Source organism: Mandrillus leucophaeus, unplaced genomic scaffold, assembly GCF_000951045.1.
Source record: "Mandrillus leucophaeus isolate KB7577 unplaced genomic scaffold, Mleu.le_1.0 Scaffold1195, whole genome shotgun sequence".
Classification (NCBI taxonomy): Eukaryota; Metazoa; Chordata; class Mammalia; order Primates; family Cercopithecidae; genus Mandrillus; species Mandrillus leucophaeus.
The window spans coordinates 265,594-289,350 of record NW_012100265.1 but is presented as its reverse complement, the minus strand read 5'-3'; the positions used below and the strand labels follow the sequence as shown (position 1 = coordinate 289,350).

The 23,757-nt window shown below is 43.3% G+C and overlaps 1 protein-coding gene across 2 annotated transcripts; it reads right to left on the bottom strand.

Annotated features, from left to right (window-relative positions):
* Nucleotides 1-593: 593 nt before the first annotated feature.
* CD48 (CD48 molecule) lies at nt 594-16,451 on the bottom strand. 2 transcript variants are annotated; one of them, XM_011967249.1, is made up of 4 exons: nt 16,282-16,451; nt 6,684-6,986; nt 3,034-3,291; nt 594-979 (listed from the first exon to the last, which is right to left on the bottom strand). In XM_011967249.1, the coding sequence occupies exons 1-4, from the start codon at nt 16,361-16,363 to the stop codon at nt 900-902; spliced, it is 723 nt and encodes a 240-aa protein (XP_011822639.1). In that variant the 5' UTR covers nt 16,364-16,451; the 3' UTR covers nt 594-899. The 2 variants fall into 2 exon arrangements, with proteins under 2 accessions (XP_011822639.1, XP_011822632.1); XM_011967242.1 differs by lacking the exon at nt 594-979 and having other exon boundaries at nt 2,256-3,291.
* Nucleotides 16,452-23,757: the final 7,306 nt, after the last annotated feature.

Genomic DNA, 23,757 nt, shown 5'->3' with positions numbered 1-23,757 from the left:
GCTCCCGAACCTGGGCTCCCGAAGAAACCCACCACCCCAAGACCAGCCTGTAGTCCCATCCAAAATAACTTCTGAGCAGCTTGCATCCCCATCGGAACTCACTTCTGAGCAGCTTGCATCCCCATCGGAACTCACTTCTGAGCAGCCTGCATCCCATCCAAACTAAGCCCTGAGCAACCTGTCTCCTCATACGAACTCACCCCAGGAAAAGAGGAGAGAGAACTCAGCTCCCTACGCAAGGCCTGTGGGACAAGAAGGCTTCTTATGAGATAGAGCTGCATCCTTCCTTCTGAGGGAGCAAGCCTGAACCTATATTTGCAGCAGACTTAAGGAGAGTGGTCCTCAGAGGGGCCAGAGCAAGGCAAGCCATTGGAAAGGAGGCAAAGGCTTGGCAGGGGAGCTGGAACCCCAGGAGGCTTGGCATGGATGTTGGAATAAGAGTCAGAGGTAGCACAAATTGGCTCCTCAGCTGTGTTGACACACAGGGCCACTAGACCAGTGGCCCCAGACTCTCCCCTCTGTGTTTCCAGATTCCGGTTTCTCCCGGCTGATGGAGCAGGCACTGTCTGACAGATTTGGGACAACTTCAGGAATTCAGTTAGTTGACAATTATATCAAATGTTTATTTTTTTAAAAATAATAAAACATTCACGGTGTTGTCACAATTTTTGGTGGGAAAAACGTGTGTGTATCTCTATGTCTGTATGTTTACTAGAAAACCACAAAGAGATATAAAATTAAATAATAGCCAGTTCTTAAGTTAACTTGAAAATCCTCGTTGATAATTCAGCAGCATGCTTCCACTCATCCTACACAGTTTCTGTCCTGGTGAGGAGCATGGTTACCAACAGGCAAGATCTTCTGGCCTCGAAGTTTCACTTGAGTTAAAAGAGCTCATCTCAGATAAGTAACAGGCCAAGAATGATGGGCACTGTGATCACTAACCAACTTGCAATCCATTCTACTCCAAAGGACCGGGCTGAAAGAGCAAGAAAATCCTATACACTTAAGTATCTTGACTAATGTATTGAGAAGGGGCAGGGTTACTGGACACTGGTGTGGGAGCTCACAGAACAGCGGAATGAATTTCTTCCCCGAATCCCATCCTATTTGCCTGGGACATTCTCTTCCTCAATCTCCCCAAACATAAAGTATAAAAAGTGCAGAAATTCCTTAAATATCACTGGCTTAGCTGGGTCCTGTGCTCAAACGTTATCTTGACATATCTGTGGCCTGGGAAAGCATCACTGCCCTACTCTGGACATCAACGAGGTAGGGTAGCTCTTCAGGTACAGACAGATGACCACATAATACAATGCACAACTGACTTTAGAGAGAAAAGGATCACTTCCTTTCCTTGTTTCTCCATGCCACTAAGTATCTGCACTAGCTAGAAAGAAGAAGGGAAGGGAAAGGAAGACAGAAAAGGAAAGAAAAAGAAAGAGGATGGAAGGAAAACTTAGATGCTGGGGTGGGGCAGGGCTGAGCTGGAGAAAATCAAAACAAAAAAGGAATGAGTGATACAATAGGGAAGGGAGTTTGAGAGCACTTTCTAGGATAATTTGGGTGACTAAAAACTGACAGATGGGTTTACCCTTCCAAAAAGAAAATGGATTTATTATTGTTTTAATCCACTCTTCGGATGAACAGTCACACCCATTTTATAGAGGACAGGGAATGTGCTTCTGCCTTTTTCTGGATCTCAGGATGTGATATTGATATGAAGGTGGTATTGGAACCACCAGCTAAATTGTGTTCTCATGGTCAAACACCAAACTGTCACAGTGGCTCTGTGGTGGCAGAAGAACAGGGCATATCAGGAGAGGCTGCTCCTAACTCCAATGAGTCAGGAAGAATAAGGAAGAGCATGCAGGCTCCGTAGTCCACATGTGAGAGTAGAGATAAAGAAATCAGTGCAGATGAGGAGCATAGACAGAGCCCAGGAAGACCATGAAACAGCAACGTTCTCAGAGGCCAGAATCCCTGCTGACTGGGCATGACAGGGGTCACAGGTGAAGGTGAGCACCTCAGGTCTGAGTTATTCTAGAAGAATGTGTACGCCAGGGCTCAGGGATCTGATTTCAGGATTGTGGAGGGTAGAGGGCCCAGAGTGCTGGAGATACTGATCCAAGTTTATTAAGGGGTCCCTAAAACTCTAAGAGACTGCATCTCATTTAGCTCCCGCTTACTAAGGACTTGTCAAGCACTGTGATAGGCAGGTTCCATGTCTTGTCTCATTGAATCCTTAGTACGAGATAAGAACTGTTATTTTGTCCTTTATTTAGGAAGAACATGACTTGGGGAAGCTAAGAAACTTGTTTAGCTAGTAAGTGACAGTCCTAGAAGTGATCTCAGCTGTGAATGACTCTAAAACCCATGGCCTTAGCTGTCCCATGCTAGCACCAGTGTAGGCCTGATCTGGAGCAGGTGTGACACTCCAATGAGTGGATCCTCCCAGGAGACAGGTGAATTTGGCTTCCTAACTTCACCTAGGAACATCAGCCTGAGGAGGAGAAGCTTCGCCTGAAGCTCAGGCTCTCACGCCTGCTCGATGGCCTCTCTCAGGCCCATCTCCTCAGTCCCTCTTTCCTTAGCTGACTTTGGCTGTCTAACGACCTCGGTCCCTCTTTCCTTGGCTGACTGGCTGTCGAACGAAGCTCCTCTAGACAGCTGCTTGCCCACTTGCCCTTCCTTCTCCCTGCTCACCCTGATGTTTCAGACTGCTCTACGATGACCCTGGCCTCAGGTGTCAGGACTATGCTTTGTTATACCGGGAGAGGGAAGAGGAGCATCAGAGATCTCTGTCAAACGTCCTTTGCAGGTGAGAACACTGAGTCCCATGAAGGTGAGGTGAGCTGGCTGGGAGTTGGTGGTAGAGCTGGCGGCAGAACCCACATCTCCCAGCTCTCCCAGACACCTTAGGGATTGACCACAACACCGTGCAAGGAGGCTGCATAGAACCCCCAGCCTTTCTTCGTTCAACAGAACTCCAGTTACCCTGTGCCCCCCTCAGCTCCCAGGGATCCTTCTTACCCATGGTACAGGGTGGACTGAAGCAGAACGTGCCATTCTTGCTGCTCACGGAATTGCTGACTTGGCAAGTATAACACCTGGAGTGTTTGTGTGGCTTAAAGGTGGTTTCAAGCACACTGTTCTGGATCTCCTTCGGGAGTTCCCCATACCAGGTGTAGTTTACAGACTCGCCAGGTATGACACATGACAGTTTCAGATAACAGTTGTCATCCACATCTTCTCTCTTCTCAATTTTGATGACAGGCTTGGGTACAGGGTCTGAAAGTGAGGAGGATGTTATAAGATGAGACAGTGAGGCATTCGTGCTATGAAGGTTTAGCTAACAAAGAACGAAGGGACCCAGGGAAGGGGCCTGAGTGCCCCAGGAGGCAGAGTCATGAAGAAGAAGTTCTACAGAGGGAGCCAGTGAGCAGCCTTGACCTCCTGAGGCCTCACAGACTGCAAGCGCTGCTCCTAGGCAGTGAAGCTAAGCTGGGTCCTGGAGGGGGCGCCAGAGTCCATTATATGCTCTGGGAACAAAATGGGGTTATGATCATGTGTGAGTTTGAACGAATAGCCCAGAGACTTGCTGGGGTCAGACTTAGTATACCAACTGTCTGAGATGCTCAGGGACCCTTCTCTAGCAATGGTTCATGGCAGGCACCTTGACTGGTCTGTCTCTCAAGAATTATCGGGTTCAGATTCGGCAAGAGTCCTAAGGTAAGAGGTACCTGCCTGTGCGTGGCAAAGTCCTTTGCACAACCATCCAGTGCAGGTGCCAGCCTTGTAGACTCTGGCAGAGCTACAGAGAAGAACTTCATGTAACTTCCAGCCACGTCAATTGTGACAAACAGATTGGTCTGCTAATTTTGGTATCTCCGTGTCTGGCACAATCCCTGCCACATGGCAGGTATTCTATAAGTATCTTGTGAAAGAATGAATGAAGTAGTTATGAGATAGAAAGGATAAAACACAACCAGGTGCAGTGGCTGACACCTGTAATCCCAGCACTTTGGGAGGCTGAGGCAGGAGGATTGCTTGCAGCCAGGAGTTAGAGACCAGCCTGGGCAACATAGAGAGACTCAGTTTTCACAAAGAAATAGAAAATAAAAGTAGCCAGGTGTGGTGGTGTGCACTTGTAGTCCCTGATACTCAGGAGGCTGAGGTAGGAGGATTGCTGTAGCCCAGGAGTTCGAGGCTGCAATAAACTATGATTGTACCCCTGCATTCCAGCAGACCTTCAAAAAGGTGAAGGAGAAGACCTTCAAACAAAAAAAAAGAAGAAAGAAAGGAAGAAAGAGAAAGAGAGAAAGGAAGGAAGGGAAGGGAAGGGAAGGGAAAGGAAAGGAAGGGAGGCAAGCAGGCACAGAAACACTAGTTTTGGAGTGAGACCAGTCTGGGTCCTGGACTTGACTCTAGTGGAGTGACATTAGGCAAGGTAGTTAAACTCCTTGCTGTCATCTGTAAACTGACTCTACCTCATTACACAATGCTAGTAAAGATAAAATGTCACCTGTCATGGATAATTGCTTTTTGCAGAATGTAAGTATTGCATACATTCTAGAGGTCATTTTACCATTATTATTGTTGTACTGCTGCCAGAGAGAATGAGAGATAGTCCCTGCATCTGGTCTTTCCTTGGCTAAGGCTGGTTTACCTGCAGTCCTCTGAGATCTTTTCATTCTGGTCAAGGGCAAAACATCTGCAGAATCAATGCAGCTCAAACCCCATAAGATTAAAATATGGCAGAGAATTGACCAGATCAGAGCTTGTCTCTTAGTTGTATGTGTGGAGAGGCTCTAGAAGCTCTACCAATCTAGTCTCTAGAACTCTAGTTTTGTCTCCTCTGTGAAGCCAATCTCAGATTGCTAAAAGATTGCTCAGACTACAGAGGAGATAAAAGTTGACTGGACTTCCCCTACATGCTTGAATTGAGCAATTTTTATCCTGGTTTTCATCATTTCCTGTGTTCTGGCCTCATATCTTACACTCCTTCTGCATTTCCCATGGTGATCAGCATAGCACTGGACACTTTGCTGATGGAATTAATTGAGCCAGCTTGGGCTGTCCAGCTCCAAGATGCTCGCTATGAGCTGTCAGAAATGCTTGGGCTGGACCAGAGGACCATTTTTTTTTCTGCTAACCACATCCTGGAAATCTTACCCTCAGGCAGGGTATGCTGAAGCCCAAGACAGTTTGTGAATTTTTAAGTACTCAGAAATTTTGCAAGCTTTTTGTGAAACCATTAGTTTACTGAAATCAACTGTGGTAGTGGTATTTAAACCACAGGAATTACAAAGTTGGTAAATGATACACATTAGGGCTTTTTAAAAAAAAAAAATCTTGTAGAGCGTGTTAACCAGAAAACCACTGTAAGAGACCTTGAATATTTTTGTTCCCAGGACTTTCTGAATTTTCAGCCCGTATGACATGGAAGAAGAGTGAGAAGGGAATCTGCTTGGATCAGGGACTGTCTGGCTGGTGGAACTTGAATGTATACAACACTCTTCATTTGCACGTTTTGACATTTTAAAAAATGTTTTCACTTTCCTTATCTACTTTGATACTAACAACATCCCAAAAGGTAAGTAGAATTATTCTCATAATATGATGAAGAACCTAAGGCTCTCAAGGGAGCACCACTCTTGGACACTTAGCCCCACTCTTCTACAAGAATTGCATACCCCAACCGCTGGAGCTCTCCCCATATCCATGTTTCTGCCTTATAATCTGACCCTTTCACCATAATTGTTTAGATCAGGTACACATACTTGAACTAAATTGGGACTATCAGTTTCTCTGTCTTTAAATTGCCCTGAGAATTGAAACTCAGAGGAGCAAAAGTCTAAGCTTTGAGAGATAACATGTGTAAAATGGCAGGAATCCAAATCCATAGGCACAGTCCACAGATTCCTGAAGCTAGGGGTTCTAGCTTGACCCTGGTTTTCAATCTTCTCCCCTTCAGCCCTTCCTAGCTCTTTTAATTGCTTTAAATAGCCCCAGTTTCTTAAACTAAATTCTTCTTTTTTGGTAAAGGTACATTGGATTAGTTTCTGTTACTTGCTATCGAAAGAGTCTTACCTAATATGGGCACGGAGATGTGAAGATCTTTTTTCAAGGTTGCATGGCTAGTCAGCAACTGACCAGAGTTTTGAACCCAAGTCTGTCTGGCTCCAAGTATAATGTCCTAGTCCTTATTCAATATAAACTGGTTAGACTGGAGCTATGAGTGGAAGTTTTTTTGTCCCGGCCATTATGAAAGTTGAAAAATTCTCCTAATAACTCCTGCCCCATTCTTTATATTAATACATTCTCTTTTATCTTAAGTCCAGTGAAATCTAATTTCAGAGATGTAATTAAGATGAGCTGAGCTGATTTAGGATGATCACAGGACAAAATGAAGGAAATAGGAAACCTCTAGTTTTCCTTCTCTTCAAAGTTTAGACTCACTAACTTCAGAAGAGGTGTTAAATGTCCTAAGATTGTTAATTTGGGGGTCTGTTGACCTAGGCTTACTCCCAAATAGAATTGCATCAAGGAAAAATGAATCAAACCTGTCCTGAGGTTTTCCTCTCCTCCTCCCCGAGAGTGCCCCATGCCTCCCAGGAAGCCACAGTGGTCCATCCGGGGCCACTGGAGTGGGGATTTGCCCTTTGGCTCCCCTGACTCACCAAGCACCTGCAGCTTGATCTTCCATTCTTGCTCATACCCATCCTTTTTCAACACCCTCATGATGTAGGTGCTGTTGTCCTCTTTCTGGACCTTAGAGATGTACAGTGCACCACTTTGAGGATCAAGTCTGATCCTGCCTTTAAATTTGGATTCAAAGTACTTAGATTTTCCGGAATCCCATTCTACAATCTTCTGGTCGAAAGTATAAAACCAGGTTAGTTGTTTGTAGTTCTCAGGCAGGCTCTCAGAGATGTTCAGAGAAACATTGCTGCCGGAGACCACGGTCATATGTACCAAGCGACCTGCCAATGAGAGTCAGAGTCAGACTTGACATAGAGAAGGCAGTGTTGCTGAGAGGCCTAGGGAATAGCCTGGGCTGGTGGAACAGGCGAGAAGGAAGGGATTTCTGCTTAGGAGAAGTGAGTATGGTTTTCATTGGAAGTCCAGGTCTCCTGCTCAGGAACTCAAGAAAAGTTGGTGCTTGAAAAGTGGGCATGGGGGAAGGGGGTGTTGCTTATAATTCATCTAGTACTGTCCCCAGAAAATAAAAGAATTGAGTAAGGCCAACTGAGGTTGGGCCTGGCTCTCTCCCTTACTCTCATACCAGTAGGATTTCAAGTAAACTGATGACAAGTCATATCTCCTCTCTGGTCTTGTGTTTCCTGTCTATTCCTAGCTCAGTAAGCATTTTGTTAGTCCCTAGAGGCATAGACATAAAAAGTACATTATTCTATTTAAAAATATTTAATACAACAATGTGGGAGGACAGACACACAAACCAATAATCCTAATATGTTATATTGGTGACTGTAATAAAGGTAATGTGGGGACCAAGGGAAAGCTTCCCCTTCCTCTTCTGAAAGTTTGCCAAAAATCACTGACAAGAGGCAGATTAAGGAAGAAAGGCATACAGATTAACGTGTAAGCAGAGCCTGGGGAATGAATGGACTTCCAATGAAAACTAAACAGTCCAGGGCAAATTGTTCGTTTTTATGCTTAGGTTCAACAAAGAATGGACAGTCATGGAGAAATATGATTGGACAAAAAGGGTATGATCGAATGCCAATAGACTGTTTGGGGGAAACCCAGCAAGGCCTGTCTGTTTAGATTCTGCTTGGACTTTCTGTGCCGGATTCCTTCCTTCCTCCTGTGTGTGGGGCAGGCCCTCTCTAGAATGGGGGTCTTATGATTCACAATTAAACAAGATAGGTCAGACAATTTATGGCTTTTTTTTTTTTTTTTACATAGAAAGGCTCGAGGAAAGTTAGGGTGGTATATTTAAGTTTTATAGCTGGCTTTGGGGAAAAGAGGTTTTGGCTTCTATGGCCCGCCTTAGGAAAGAGGGATTCCAGTGTCTGTGGCTAGCCTAGGGGAGAATGGGACTGATAGACAGGAGAGCAGGAGAAGGTCAGAGAAAAACTTTCACTTCCAAGGCTGCTTCTGAGGCCATGATTTTGGGGCATTGTTTTCTGAGTCCTGACAATAAACACAGTGGGCTATGGGAATGTATTCCTATCTGGAGGGTAGGGATAGAAAATTGAGAAAATACTAAGAAAAATCTCTTCAGAGAAGATGACCACTAAGGTAAGCCAAAGGATGATTAAAAGCTAATATTTTTTGAGAACTATCTGTCAGGCACGATTTGAGACACTTGGGATACCTCAGTGAACTAAGCAGCAAAGATCCCTACCTTAACCGAGCTTGCGTTAGAGTGGGGTGAAAAGACGTCAGCAATGAACACGCTAACCAAACACACTATACAGTACGTAAGGAGGTGATAATTGCCATGACAGAGGAGAAAACCTAGAATAGGGTAAGGGGAGTCACAAGTACTGGTAGGGGTAAAAGGGCGAACTTCACTTATAAGGTGATAAGGAGGTCACATCTGAGCAAAGACTTGGAGGAGAGAGGTGGCCAAGAGGATATCTGGCGTAAGAGGGACCCAGACAGAGGAAAGAGCCAGAGCAAAGGCCCTGGGGCAGGGAATTGCCTGCCATACGTAAACAACAGCAAGGAGGCGGTGAGTGGGTAGTGTGGAGTGAGCAAGGGGATTGGATGTTGAGAGACACAGTCAGAGAGGGAGTGGGATTGGGGAGAGTAGATGGTGACATTTTAGCTTTAATAATGTTTTGTCCTGTTAAAAAAAAAAAAGTGTTCCTGTAAAAACGACTCATGTCTTGTGTGTACATTTACAATATATTTAGAAGCAAGTTATTAGAAGGTAAGAAAGTGGAGACTGTTTAAACTATTATTTCACAAAGTTTGGATCAGAGGCAGATTTCCTGTGAAAGTGATGAAGCTGAAGCTTCAGGGCTTCTTGGATGGCCCTGGAGGAGCCCTAGCAGTGTATTCATGTAATCCATTTTACAAAACATATCTTAAACACAAATAATTAGACCACGGCCTCTGCCTACTACAACATCCCCTTCATCACATTTCCACTTTTGTTGGTTGGCATCTCAGTTATGGGCATTTTGAGATCTGGCTAAGGGGAAGTAGAAATGGGAATTACTTAGTTGGGATTAGTGGGATACATGTATGAAGGTTGCAAACTCTTGGAAGTTCCTGCTAGCCACTTCAGTGAAGCAATTGCATCCAGGAATATTCCTGCTGCCCTCTGCACTGACTCACCGGCAATGGCCGTGGACACCTTGCAATCGGGCTGCAGGTGGGATGCAGAGGAGAAAGCAGGTTGGAAGTGAACAACAGCCAGAGCTATTCAGTAGTAAAGTATTATGGAAGCACGAAGGCATTTCATTAATTAAAAATATGGTGCTATTTTTTCTGCTGTCATGATCTGAGTAGTATTTGTATTTTTTAAACTTGTACTAATTCCCTGGGATTTCTTTTTTTGTTCTAATTGAATTTATTTTTGTTCCTATTTGTATTTAGTTTTGTTCTTTTCTTTTTCTTTTTCTTGACAATACTCCAAATTGTATAAGCCTCGGGGTATTTTTAAAAACCTGGTTTGGTTAAGGTAAGGAGAAAGAAAAGATGATAAGGACAAGGTACAAGATGAAGTGAGGTCTGTTGGCTTTTTTTGTGGAGAGAGAACTTAGAATATGTATACAAAGCCTAAAAAAGAGCAGTATAAAAAAAGCTAAAGGTAGGAGAAGAGGAAATATGTCCTATATCACTCTGGTGTCATATGCTGCCACACAAAAACTCAACTGTACTCTTCAACATGATGTATACTAGCTGTTCACTTTCCACATATCCATCATTTCCAAAACATTCTCAACCACTAAAAGATTTTTATCTGTATCCCCAGGACTTTCAAGTTCCTGTTCATTCAGCTTTCCAACCATTCATCTATCTATTCAACAAATGTTTATTGAGTGCTTACCCTGTCCTTGTTTGTACTCAGAAATACCTAGGCATTCATTTCTACAGTGCTTCTGATTGGTCCAGCCCATGCCCTATAATCCCTCTGACAAAATCAGTTCAAGCCAGCAACAGTTATCGCACAACCACAACATGCTTGACACTGTGCTAGACTCTGCTGTCAGCAAGGTGGATAGAGTATCTGGCCTCTTGGAGCATACAGCCTAGGAGGACATTCTTTCCAGGATTTTAAAATCACTAGACATATTCCAGACTTGTTCTCCTTCTGTTACTTGTTTCCACATGAATTAATAGAAGTGGTCATAATAGGCAGTCTAGATCAATGTTTTTCAGTCTTGACATTATTGACATTTTGGGCCATATAATTCATTTTTGTAGGGAGCTGTTCTGTGCATTGTAAGATGTTTGCCAGAATCCCTGGTATCTGCCCACTAGGTGCCAGTAACACTTGTCCAGTTGTGACAGCCAAAAATGTATCTATATATTGCCAAATGTCCCTTGAGGGACAAAATTCTCCCATGTTCACCCTGGTTGAGAAGTACTGAGCTAGGTCATCCTTGGCAGACTCCCCAGAATGTCTCATACACTCAGGAAGATAACACAATCCACTGTCTGATGACAGAGGCAGGTAGTAACACCAGACAGATCATTTATATATGTAATTTTTTGATGGAATTTTGCTCTTGTCACCCATGCTGGAGTGCAGTGGTGCAATCTTGGCTCACTGCAACCTCCATCCCCCAGGTTCAAGCAATTCTCCTGCCTCAGCCTCCCAAGTAGCTAGGATTACAGGCATACACCTCCACCATGCCTGGCTAATTATTTGTATTTAGTAGATACGGGGTTTCACCATGTTGGTCACGCTGGTCTCAAACTCCTGACCTCAGCCTTGGCCTCTCAAAGTGCTGGGATTACAGGCGTGAGCCACCATGCCCAGCCCATTTCAGTATATTATGAGTGCTGATGACAGGTATGCATACAATATTGTATCTTTCCTCCCTCCCTCCTTAACCACCCATGTGTAACAATTCCAAAAAGGCTGTCATGATGGTTGGCTGTAACTTCTTACTGAGAAATAAAGAAGTGATTAACTGCTGATAAAATCTTGATTTGCCTTCTTAACAATTCCGTCTTTTAGGAAGTAGGTGAAGCGACCTTTTAAAAAATCACTATTTTGATTTAATTCTAACAGGAAGTATTTGGTGATATGTCTGGATGGTTGGGATAAAGTAACAAAGTTGGATCTTATTCCTTTACTTTCTTAATAAACTCACTTTCGCTTTTAAAAAAAAAGAACAAATAGAACCAGATCCTGCCTGTGCCCACCCATGTTTCTTGTCTGTAGAAAAACAGAATTGTAAAGGGAAAAAATTCAGGTCAAAGGAAGTCATAATCCCATACCAAAGAGTTTCCCCAGGAAAGAGAAAGGTTTTAAAGAGTAAGTTCTGGTTACTCCAAAAAAAAAATAACAAGACACATGGTTGACTTCTTTGGTTTTCTTGTATATTGAGAAAAATAAAAATAATAAAAACAAAACACATGGCTTCTAGTAAAATTCTTAAGGAAGAAAAGAAGATGAGCATTAAAGATGTGGAGACAGAGTTACCTGGAGCTCTCTCATAAGATTAAATATTTAACAAGCCTGTACAAACCTTTTTAGGAAGTAATTTTGCAATAGCTACTAAGACCCCAGGTTTGTGTCTTGGTGAGAAGCTGAGTAGGCTACTATTTTTTGAGATGGGAACTATAATGAGTTCAGTGGGCAACATTGCAATGCAATTTGAAGGTGAGGAAGGAGAAACAATAAAAATAGACTCTTCTCTTCAGACATTGCAATTTGAATGGGAAAAAGAATGGTAGGGCATTATGTAAAGGGTCATGAAAAAGTAGAGAGTATTTTGTTTTTGTTCTTAGTGTTATTCAAAGAAGGAAAGACCTAATCTATGGTGAGCCAAGGAAAGGATTCAGTGGAGGAAAGACATGAAGAGAAGGGAGGTAATTGATGAGCCTGGGCTAGGGGGGCTCAGAGCAGAGTTGATGGCACAGGTCTTGGCTGCAATGAGGGATACTTCATCCTCTGAAGGAAAAGAGGAGGAGAAAAGACAGTTGGTGGTGGAGAAAAGTTACTAGTTTGAAGATAGTGGGCAGGAAGTTGAAGGGCCTCCTGCCTAATGGTCTCTAGTTTCCATTTCTTCTGCAAAGAAGGATGCACATACCTTGCTGAGAGGGCAGAGGACTGAGGTAAGGGGCCTTGAGGATAGGGTGAAAGTTTGAAATAGCCACTGTGGGAAATACGAGAAAGAATTTATCAGGGCCAGTAAGAGCTACTCTGAGATCCCAGCTTGACTGAAACAATGACAAAATTTATTCCTTCCCTCTTTCCTTTGCTTCTTTCCTCCCTCCATCCACCCATCCCTCCATGCATACATGCATACATGAACTTCCTCATGTATTCACTCATCTAATAACTATGCAGTAAGCAGTTACCATGTACTTGACTCTGTATGCATAAAATAGATAGATGCAGCTCCTTCCCTTGAGCTTCATTCCAGTGAATCCACACAATTAATCAGATGCTTTCACTACTGACGATAAGTGTTAGGAAAAGGAAAATATGGAATGCTTAGAAAGCATATAAAAGGGAGCACATCACTTGAATTTGGGAGTTGAGAATGGCTTCTGTAAAAGGAATTAGTCTAAGTGGGATGAAACAAGGGAAAGATAAGGATTAGGGGTAGTGAATAGTCCAACAAAACGGGAAAAGAATCAAAAGCCCAGAAACACCAAAATGAGATTCGTTTACGGAACAGGAAGTAGCTCACTGGCAAAACATAGACTAAGGAGGCCAGGAAGTGAGCTTATTATGAAATGTGAACTTTACACTCACAGCTTCCGCTTTCTCATTTACCACAGTGGCTACTGAAGATTTTAAGCAGAAGAGTGAAGTAAACAGAGAACCATTTTAGAAAATGTATACCAACAGCAGGGTGGAGAACAGGTTATCTAGAAGAGAGTACAGTAAATAGAGAAGTTAGGATAGTGCATCATTGTGGAAATTGGTGATAAGAGAAAATGGTGGCTCGATCTAAGATAGATAGCATGGGGGTGGATGGAATTGTACATATTTGAGAGATATTTTTGAAAGTAGAATTAACAGGACTTACTCATTGGGCATGAGAAGCAGGGGAAAGAATCAAGGATGACTTCTAGAATTCTGGCCTGAGCAACCGGACAAGTGGAGATGTCATTTATAGAGGTGGGGAACAGTGGAAGAGCAGTAGGTTTTGGGGGAAGAAGGATTGTAGTAGTTTTGTTTTTTGGTTTTGTTTTTTTTTTAAGTCTGTAAATTTTTTGACAGTCCTCTCATCAAGTGATGGACTTTGTGCCCCTTCCCCTTGAACTTGAGTAGGCTTGGTGATGGCTTTAATGAATGGAATACAACTGAAGTGTGAATTGCAAAGCTAGCTTAGAAAAGACCATGCAGCATTTGCCTGTTTCTCTTGGGACACCAACTCTGGGAGGTTTCCGCTGGGTGGTACCAGCCACCCAGCTCTTTGAGCCTCCCTCAGTTCAGGCAGTAGCCCTGTGAGTGAAGAGCCTTGCATGACTCTAGGCCACACCATAATGTGATTGCAAGCACATGAAAAGCACCGAATGAGACAGGATGAACAGTCTTCCCCCAGATCTGTGGGCAAAGTAAATCATTGTTATTATTTTAAGCCACAGTATTGTGGCAGCTTGTTAAATAGCAATACATAGCAGGAATAGAGATGATGAGTTAAGTTTTAGACATGTGTCTGGAAAGTCTAGAGAAGATGTTTAAGAGACAGAAGTTCTGGTCTTGGGCTCAGGTGAGTGCTTGGGGCTTAGGAATTTACTGATGCTCTTTCCAGGCTTTCACCTGTATCAGATTGTGTGTGTGTCACAAATGCAAAGCAATTGCACATTTTTAATTTTATTTGATCTTAATAGCAACCCCTTGAAGAAAAGAGGAACAGATTATTATACCCATTATAGAGCTGAGGAAGCTGAGCCTCAGGAAGCTTTAATGATTTGTTGAAAACCCCACAGCATGGAACCAGATAGAACACAGGTCATCTCATTTCTAGTACAATACTCTTTCTACTTCACCCTGCTAAGTGTTGTGGACAGATGAGGAATTGGCTAGTTGTGGAGCGTGCCCTGAATCATTGCCTTGAAACCAAAGAGCTGAGAAACCCAAGTCTGAGGAGAGAAGGAAGAAGAGAGCTAAGAGTGCTTCTCAAATTTTTCCACAGAAGCATCCCTTACTGCAGAGGAGAGAACTACTTGCACTTTCAGGAAGATATGGATGTGTCATTCAAAAGGAAACTTTTTGAAGTTGTTCATGCATTTGTGTAACAATTATTTATCAAGCACATGCCACACTCCAGGCCTGTGCTAAGTGCAGCAGCACAACACTGCACGTGGTTTCTGTCTTCATAAAGTTCGAGGAAACAGATGATCAATCAAGCAGTTCACAAACCATAATCTGGAGCCAGAGGTTCCAATCTGACCATGCCTTCAGAACACAGTCACAAGCAGACAGTCCAGGAAGAGGTCACATGAAAACAGATGCCTAAAAGAGAGGCAGGGAGAGGGGAGGAGGGAGGGAAATCTAGGTGGAAAGAAGGCATGTACATAAGCCAGAGGTAAGAGAAAACACCTCTTTTAAGGCAAACAGTAAAATTAAGAGATTTAGGCACATTGACCTTCATCAAGATTCTCTGGCCTTAGTCTAGGAAAGGCAAAATCGTAATAAAATGGTTTGGAAGTTAGACCTGTGTGCCCTTAGGAGGATTTCTCAATCTCTCTGAAAGACAGTATTCTCATCTGAAAAATGTATATAATAATAGTCACCTCACTATTTTCTAATGAAAGTTAAATGAAAAAGTATACAAAATGCCTAGCACAATGTCTGACACCCAGTAAGTGCTTAATTTGTATTTTACTAACCTAGGTTATAGAAATAGATAACCTAACCTCATCAAAACCAATATTATCCATTCAAAGGATAACATAATCAGGTGTGGTCTGCATGTTTCAAAGAAGAATACACGACCAAGATGAAGCCTAGAAAAGAAGTCAGAGAACGACCAACTGTCAGGATGTTTTCAGTATGCCAAGAGAAAGTCCTGAAATATTCCAGTTCTCATTGGCAACCCTGTTTTTCCCAATAGTTAGATGAATACTTCACGTCCGTCCCCACTCCCAAGGCCATACCAATGTCCTATGCATTGAGTCAGGTCCACAGAACCCATACAGCTGTAGACTCACACAGTCATGAACCAAAGGACTCTACCTGAGAGGCAGAGCATGTGAGAGACCTATCCTCCACACATTCTCCCTCACCTCCCTAAAAGTTACAAACTATCATCATTTTATGCCATGGTGTAACTACCGCATGTTTGTTCCTTTTTTACTGTTTTCCTCGGAGTGGTGAGCATTAAAGCCCTTTAAATTAAAAAGACTTGAGTATTTACTTGGTGGAATAGCAAGAAAGTCAAAGGCTTCACTGCTGCTTCTCAGCTGGCATAAGAAGAATGGATGAAGAAAGAGGATGAGGCAGCTCTAACAGAAGATGGAAAGTTAGCTCAGCCCTTGGGCACATGACGGGGACCGAACAGGCTGTGGCAGAGGAATGGACCTTAACTCTTAGTAATCAGATGCGTTAAGGTTCCCTTGTTGCTGACGCACTTCCAGCCTCTTCTCAGACCCTCATTCGGAGACCCCAGACAGCAATCCTTTCCAAGCTTTTCTTCCTACAATTTTGATCTATCTTTTCTTTGGGTCAATGACAATGTCATTTACCTTGGCTCAGGACACAACACCTTACATATACAGAGGTCTCAAAGAATGCCTAATGAAGTACAATGTGTCAGAGCATAAAATACGGCAGCTGTCAGTGTAGAGCTTCTTCTTATTCAAAATGAAAAAACACTTTTCCACAGCTTCATGGACCACCAGCCAAGGGACAAAATATGAGGAGCCTACTTCTCCTTCTCCCCCCAGGGTCCTGTTTTGGTCACATCCCCTTGGGAAAAGAGATGAAGCTCAATTCTTCAGTGCTAAGAAAGGTTCCCCAACCATGCCATGGCCATGGTATTGGAATGGAAATATCTGCTTTCCAGATACCAGATTCGGCTTCTAGGGTTGAACTACATCCCATCTCCCCTTTCCCAACTGACCATACCTTCAGTGCACAATCACAGGCAGACGGTTGGTAGAAAGTACCTTGAATGCTGATCGCCAGGAGTGACAGAGACAGCAGTAGCAATTCCAGAGCCAGACATCGATTCCAACCTCTGGAGCCCATGCTTCCTTCCAGAACTTCCCAGCAACGCAGGAGACAGTTGAGAGCCTGGCTAGAAAGAGGCCAGGGCTAAAAAGGGAACTTACCAAACAGGGTTAGAGAAAAAAAAACACTGAGCTTTTCTCTCCACCCAGCACACTTGTGTGGGGCCCCAGAAACCAGAAACAGGAGGCCTTGTAAATTTTTTTATCTAAGAGCATCACGGAAACTGAGAACAATTTTGTTTGAATGTACATGAGTGCTTTTTTGTAGGGAGAAGATTCATAGCTTCTACTGGACTCCCAGTGGGGGCAGTACTCAGAAAAGATTAAGAGACCCTGATAGAGAATATCTGCTTTTTGTTCCCAGGAAAGAATCACTCTGATTAATTCAGGGGCTCAGACATAGGAGGTGCCCAGTCAAGCCTGGTTAGGTGTCACTCAGAGCAGGTAGTCTGGGAAATCAGACCCACATAGCCTTAGTGCTGCATCTCTTACCCCCAGCACCACCCTCTACTCTTCTTCCGTTATGATAATTCACTATTTGAAGCTTGACATCAGCCTATCCACTGAACATTAGAAGAAAAGTAAGATTACTTGGCCCAAAAGAATGGATTTCCCACCCCTGTGGTCTGTATTAGTCTGTTTTCACACTGCTAATAAAGACATACTCCAGACTGGGTAATTTATAAAGGAAAGAGAGGGGGTTTGTTTTGTTTGTTTTGTCTTGTTTTTTTGAGACACAGCCTCACTCTGTAGCCCAGACTGGAGTGCAGCAGTGCAATCTCGGCTCACTGCAACCTTCACCTGCTGGGTTCAAGCAACTCTCCTGCCTCAGCCTCCTACACAGCTGGGATTACAGGCAAGCACCACTATGCCCAGCTAATTTTTGTATTTTTAGTAGGGTTTCACCATGTTGGCCCAGCTGGTCTTGAACTCAAGTGATCCACCTGCTTCAGCCTCCCAAAGTGCTGTGATTACAGGCATGAGCCTGTGCCTGGCCAGGAAAGAGGTTAAATTGACTTATAGTTCAGCATAGCTTGGGAAGCCTCAGGAAACCTACAATCATGGTGCAAGAGGAAGCCAATACATCCTTCTTCACATGGTAGCAGGAAAGAGAAGAACTGAGCAACAATGGGGAAAGCCCCTTCCTTGTAGAGCCATCAGATCTAGTGAGAACTCACTATCACGAGAACCTCGCGATGGTAACTGCTCCTGTGATTAGCTTACTTCCCACTGGGTCACTCCCTAGACATGTGGGGATTGTGGGAACTACAATTCAAGATGAGATTTGGATGGGGACACAGCCAAATCATATCTTGGTCTAGGACATTTCAAGCCCATTCCTATTGAATTTAAATTAGTTATTTGCCCACCCAGGACCCATAGGCAAGCCACAGTTCCTGATATAACATATTTGTAATCATTTTTTTTTAATTGGGGATATTTCTGATTCTCAACATGGAGATGAACAATAAAATGTCTGCTCTCCTCAATCCTCACACTGGAAGGACATTATGTTAAGTGAAATAAGTCAGGCACATAAAGATAAATACCACCTGTTCCCAATCATATATGGAAGCTTAAAAATGAGCTCATAGAAGTAGAGAGTAAAATTGTGGTTATCAGAGGCTGGGAAAGTACTGGGGGAAAACCCCACCCCTGATATTTAACATGGGTTCTTTTCTATTTCCCTAAGCATCTCGGCTGGTTTGAGAAATAAAGGGAAAGAGTACATGAGAGAGAAATTTTAAACTGGGTGTCCGGGGGAGACATCACATGTCGGCAGTTTCCATGATGTTCCCCAAGCCGTAAAACCAGTAAATTTTTATTAGCGATTTTCAAAAGGGGAGGGAGTGCTCAAATAGGGTGTGGGTCACAGAGATCACTTACTTCACAAGCTAATAAAATATCACAAAGCAAACGGAGGCAGGGCGAGATCACAGGACCATGGGATGGGGCGAAATTAAAATTGCTAATGAAGTTTCCGGCACTCATTGTCATTGATAACATCTTATCAGGAAACAAGGTTTGAGAGCAGACAACCTGTCTGACCAAAATTTATTAAGTGGGAATTTCCTCGTCCTAATAAGCCTGGGGGCACTATGGGAGACCAGGGCTTATTTCATCCCTTTGGCTTCTACCCTAAAAGGTGGCCGGCTGCCTTAAGTGGGCCGTCTATAGACCTACCCTCAGGGCACATTCTCTTTCTCAGGGATATTCCTTGCTCAGAAAAAGAATTCAGCAATATTTCTCCTATTTGCCTTTGAAAGAAGAGAAATATGGCTCTGTTCTGTCTGGCTCACCAGCGGCCAGAAGTCTTCTCTCTCTTGTTCCCTGAACATTGCTGTTATCCTGTTCTTTTTTCAAGATGCCCAGATTTCATATTGTTCAAACACACGTGCTCTACAAACAATTTGTGTGGTTAATGCAATTATCACAGGGTCCTGAGGTGACGTATATCCTCCTCAACTTACAAAGAAGATGACAGGATTAAGAGATTAAAGTAAAGACAGGCATAAGAAATCACAAGGGTATTGACTGCGGAAGTGATAAGTATCCATGAAATCTTCACAATTTATATTCAGAGATCACACTAAAGCCAGGTGTAAGAAATTATAAAGGAATTCATTTTGGGGAACTTAATAAATGTCCAGGAAGTCACAATTTATGTTCTTCTGCCACGGCTTCAGGCGTTCCCTCCGTTCGGAGTCCCTGAGTTCCCGCAACAGGAAGGGTAGAGGGGTGTGGAGGATGGGGAGATGTTGGTTAATGGATACAAAGTTACAGCTAGAGAAGAGGAATAAGTTCCAGCGTGCTGTAGCACTATAGGGTGAATATAGTTAAGAATTATTTTATGTATATCTTCAAAAAGCTAGGAGAGAGGATTTCGAATGTTCCCAACACAAAGAAATGATCAATGTTTGAGGTGATGGATATCCCAATTACTTTGATTTGATCATCACACGTTGTATACAAGTATCAAAATATTACTGTGTATCCCATAAATATGTACAATTATTATATGTCAACTAAAAATAAAGGGAAAAAACCTAAAAGTGAAAAGAAAGAACCCTGCAAAGCAAAATTTGAAACAGCACCCGAATCAAATTCCTCTTGGTCAAATTGGTTACACTTTGGAACTGGATATTATATTTTTCCCAGTGAATTGATTTAACCTTAGGACACAACCCTGCTCCTTCAGCAAGAAAAAGATAACATTGTGTTAAATTTTTAAAAGAGACATTATAAATTAATGTTACATTCTCTTTTTTGGGGGGAGGGGGGCAGAGGCTCCCACTCTGTCACCCAGTCTGGAGTACAGTGACCACTACGCTTGGCTATTTTTTTTTCTTTTTTTTTTTTTTTTTTTGTAGAGATGAGGTCTCACCATATTGCCCAGGCTTGTCTTGAACTCCTGAGCCATGGGATCCACACTCAGCCAGTGGCAGGACCGGGTGTGCTGCTGTGACCTGCTTCCACCTTGGGCATCAGTGTCTAAATGAGGGGAACACAGTGGCACTAACAAACTCGGAGACGCCAACAACTGCAGAGCCCCAAGAGGTGTTACAGCTTTGCCTGGGGAGTCCCAAGGTCTCAGACCCCAAGAAATGTTATAGCTCTCTCTCGTTCCTGCCACCTGCAACTCAGCAAATGAGGGCATGTCACAGCTCTCGTTCAGTCCCACTGCCTGCAGCTCAGCAAATGGGGACATGTCACAGCTCTTATTCAATCCTGCTGCCTGCAGTTCAGTGAATAGGGGTGTGTCACAGCTCTCATTTGGTCCCACTGCCCACAGCTCAGCAAATAGGGGTATGTTACAGCTTGTTCCTGACACCTGAAGTTCAGCAGGTCCCGGATTCTTGTCCCGCAATCAAGAGGAATAAAGCATGCAGACAATGGAGACTAGGTAGGGCACCTAGTCAACTGCTCAGTGTTTAACTGCCCAGTAGCAGGGAGACCTCCCTGCCTTGCTCACTTCTCTTTTACCTTATAAAAGTGTTCACTTTTTGCTCCAAAGGCAACGTGGCACATTTAAAGGAGGACACTTCCTGCCCTCCTCCCAAACTAGTTTTGGAAATACATTCACTTTTCTTGTGCCAGGCCTCGTACGTGTAAATTGGACTCTACATGTGGCGTGCCACTGACCTGCTTTTCAGTTACACCAGTAGGGGGCAGTACAACACTGCCTGAGTAGGCGCCAGCTTGGAGGCCATTCCCTAGGGAGACTAAAAGAACCAGCGGACTCAGAACGATTTCCTAGGGTAAATTTAACATTTAAGAGACAATAGAAAAAAGGGATCTTGAAGAGGAAAATAACGAGGATCAGTCAGAGAGCAAGGAGAAGGTGGTCTCAAAATGTGAGGGCAAAACTTTCAAGACTATATCCAGATTAACAAAAAGTGCTTCCATTTCATTTAACAATTGTGTGGTCATGAGCCACCTTGGCCATGATGAGAGACATTTTAGTGGAGGCAGAAGACAGATTCTCCATTTCTCACCTCCTTTTTTTGGATCCCCACTTCTCTTCCTTTCTCCCTGTTGGATATTTCTTGAGCTGCACCTGGAGATGTAGAAATTAAAGTCATAATATTGCTCTTAAGCGACTCACAGTCTCATGGAGAAAACAGAGAAGAAAAACACTGAGAAGTTGCAAAATGGGAAACTGTGGTGTCACATAGAAAGGGTGCCTAATACAAACTGTGTATGATCAGAGGAGGTTGCTGTAATGAACATGAGTAAAATTTTTTCTTATACACGAAAAAAATCAAATAACAATAGGGGTTTTTGTTTGTTTGTTTTTGAGACGGGGTCTCGCTCGGTTGCCAGGCTGGAGTATAGTGGCGCAATCTCGGCTCACTGCAGTCTCCGCCTCCTGGGTTCAAGCGATTCTCCCGCCTTGGCCTCCCAAAGTTCTGGGATTACAGGCGTGAGCCACTGTGCCCAGCCAAAGGGTTTATTTTTATACCTTTACTACCCAAAGAACTTGGCCAGTTCAGGAAAATGAGGATATTAGTGTGGCTGAAATAAAGACTGGATACAGAAAGCAGATCCAGTTTCCAGACTGGTCCAGATCACTAATGTTTTAGTGTACATGATGAAGGGTTTAAATTTTATCCTGAAGACTCGTGAAGGGAGGTAATTAAAGGGTTTTGAGCAGATTAGTGATATACTGTGGTTCACAAGTTAAAAAGAATATTCTGGTAAACAGGAGAATGAGACCACAAGCAAGGGGGGACATTTTAAGGCTATTGGAGGGATCCAGCTAAGCAATGATGAAAAACCTTGGCCTTCATTATTACTCAACTTGGCTGAAGCAGAGGTGGTAGTGTGAAGGGCAGGGGTCAGAATGAGCAGAACTTGATACCTGGTTGCATATGGAGGTAAAGGAAGAGGGAATAGGAAGAGTCTGGTTCCTGACCTGGGTGGTCACATCAGTGGATAGGATAAGGGACAAGTTGGGACATGAGAGATGATAAGTTCAGTTTTGAATATATTAAGATTAAAATGTCTAAGAGGCAGATGAATATATGTATCTGGGGCTCAGGGGAGAGACCTGTGCTGTGTACCAGCACACAAGTAATTATGGCCACAAATTCTTACTCAGAAAGAATATGTAAAGTGAAAGCAGGTTGGGGATGGAATCCCCTGGTAATACCAACATTTAAGGGATGGCAAAGGATGAGGCATATGTAAATGAGACTGACAAAGATTTACTGGAAAAGAAGAAAGAAAATTAGACCATTTTGGCCAGGCGCAGTGGCCCACGCCTGTAGTCCCAGCACTTTGGGAGGCCAAGGTGGGTGGATCACGAGGTCAAGAGATCAAGACCATCCTGGCCAACGTGGTGAAACCCAGTCTCTAAAAATGCAAAAATTAGCTGGGGGTGCTGGCGCGTGCCTGTAGTCCCAGCTACTCAGGAGGTTGAGGCAGGAGAATCGCTTGAACCTGGGAGACTGAGGTTGCAGTGAGCCGAGATCATGCCAGTGTACTCCAGACAGAGCAAGATTCAAAAGAAAGAAAGAAAGAGAGAAAGAGAGAAAGAGAGAAAGAGAAAGAGAGAGAGAGAGAGGGAGGGAGGGAGGGAGGGAGGGAGGAAGGGAGGGAGGAAATTAGAGCATTTTAAAGGAAATTAAAGAATCTGAGGAATTAAGATGTTAATGGTGTTGAGTGCCTGCAGCTTTTACAGGCTGGGGACATAAGCAGCCAGTGACTCTACCAGTGTCAGGTATTACTTTATAGCAATACAAATTGAACTAATACAAAAAAAATAGAACTGAGGAGTTGGGCATTGCTATAAAGCAATTGCTGAAATGTGGAAGTGGCTTTGGAACCTGGTAATGGGCAGGGGTGGGAAGAGTTTGGAGGGCTCAGAAGAAGACTAGAAGATGAGAGAAAGTTTAGAACTTCTTAGAGACTTGTTAAGTGATTATGACCAAAAAGGTGACAGAACTATGAACAGTGAAGGCCAGGCTGATGAGGTAATAAGAATGAACATGAGAAATAGAATCAGTGGAGAAAGACAACAGGAGTGGTGCCATGGACAGTCAGATAATATAAAGTTCTGTGGAAGAAATGATGAATGGGTCAAATGAATCTGCTTCTGGTGAGAGCCTCAGGAATCTTCCAATCATGGCAGAAGGTGAAGGAGGAACAGGCATGCCACATGCAAGAGAAAGAGCAAGAGAGAGAGGGGAGGAGGTTCCAGGCTCTTTAAACAACTAGCTATTGTGTGAACTAATTGCTGCAGGGAGGACACCAAATCATTCATGAGGGATCCAACCCCATGACCCAAACACCTCCCATTAGGTCCCATCTCCAACACTAGGGTCACATTTCATTTGGAGGGGACATACATTCAAACAATATCATCCCTGAACTAGCAAATTAATGTTAGAAATGAGAGATTTCTTGAGGAATACCTACTAATTTCACATTTGACTAAACTTTGAAGATTCTTTCTGGAGGTTAAGGGAATACAGAAAGAGGTACCATCGCCTCCTCCCCTTTTGGATCTTACAGAATTGCAGGCACACTCGATCGTCAGAGGTGGAGATTCATAACAAAGAAGTTAAAACTCTACTTTTCTGTAGTGGTGGCAATGTACTGTAAGAGATTAAATTGCATTCAGTTATTACACTGTTCTCTTGGTTACCCTCCACTGTTTCCATTATTTGAGAAGAACTTTTTATAACTCTGATTATGCTGTTATATTTTCAGGAGGTAAATTCCTTACATGATCCAGTAAGCGTATCATCTCCCTTTTGTGCTGGTCTAACATCATGCCTTATATCTTAGTTCTTGCAGAGGCTGTATCCTACTTCAGACCATTTTGCATGAGTTTCTAAAAACAGTGTTCTATGGTTTCAATCCAAGGTCCTCCACCATACTTGAGATAGATCTTTAGGTGCTTGGGGT

Bases quoted from the DNA above. Each gene is read 5' to 3' on its own strand.
- CD48 (XM_011967242.1), bottom strand. From the start codon at position 16,363: ATGGGCTCCAGAGGTTGGAATCGATGTCTGGCTCTGGAATTGCTACTG. The intron at 6,987-16,281 runs GTACTTTCTACC...TCTCATTGGCAG, and splicing joins CCTGGCGATCAGCATTCAAG to GTCGCTTGGTACATATGACC. The intron at 3,292-6,683 runs GTGAGTCAGGGG...CCTCACTTTCAG, and splicing joins GATCAAGCTGCAGGTGCTTG to ACCCTGTACCCAAGCCTGTC.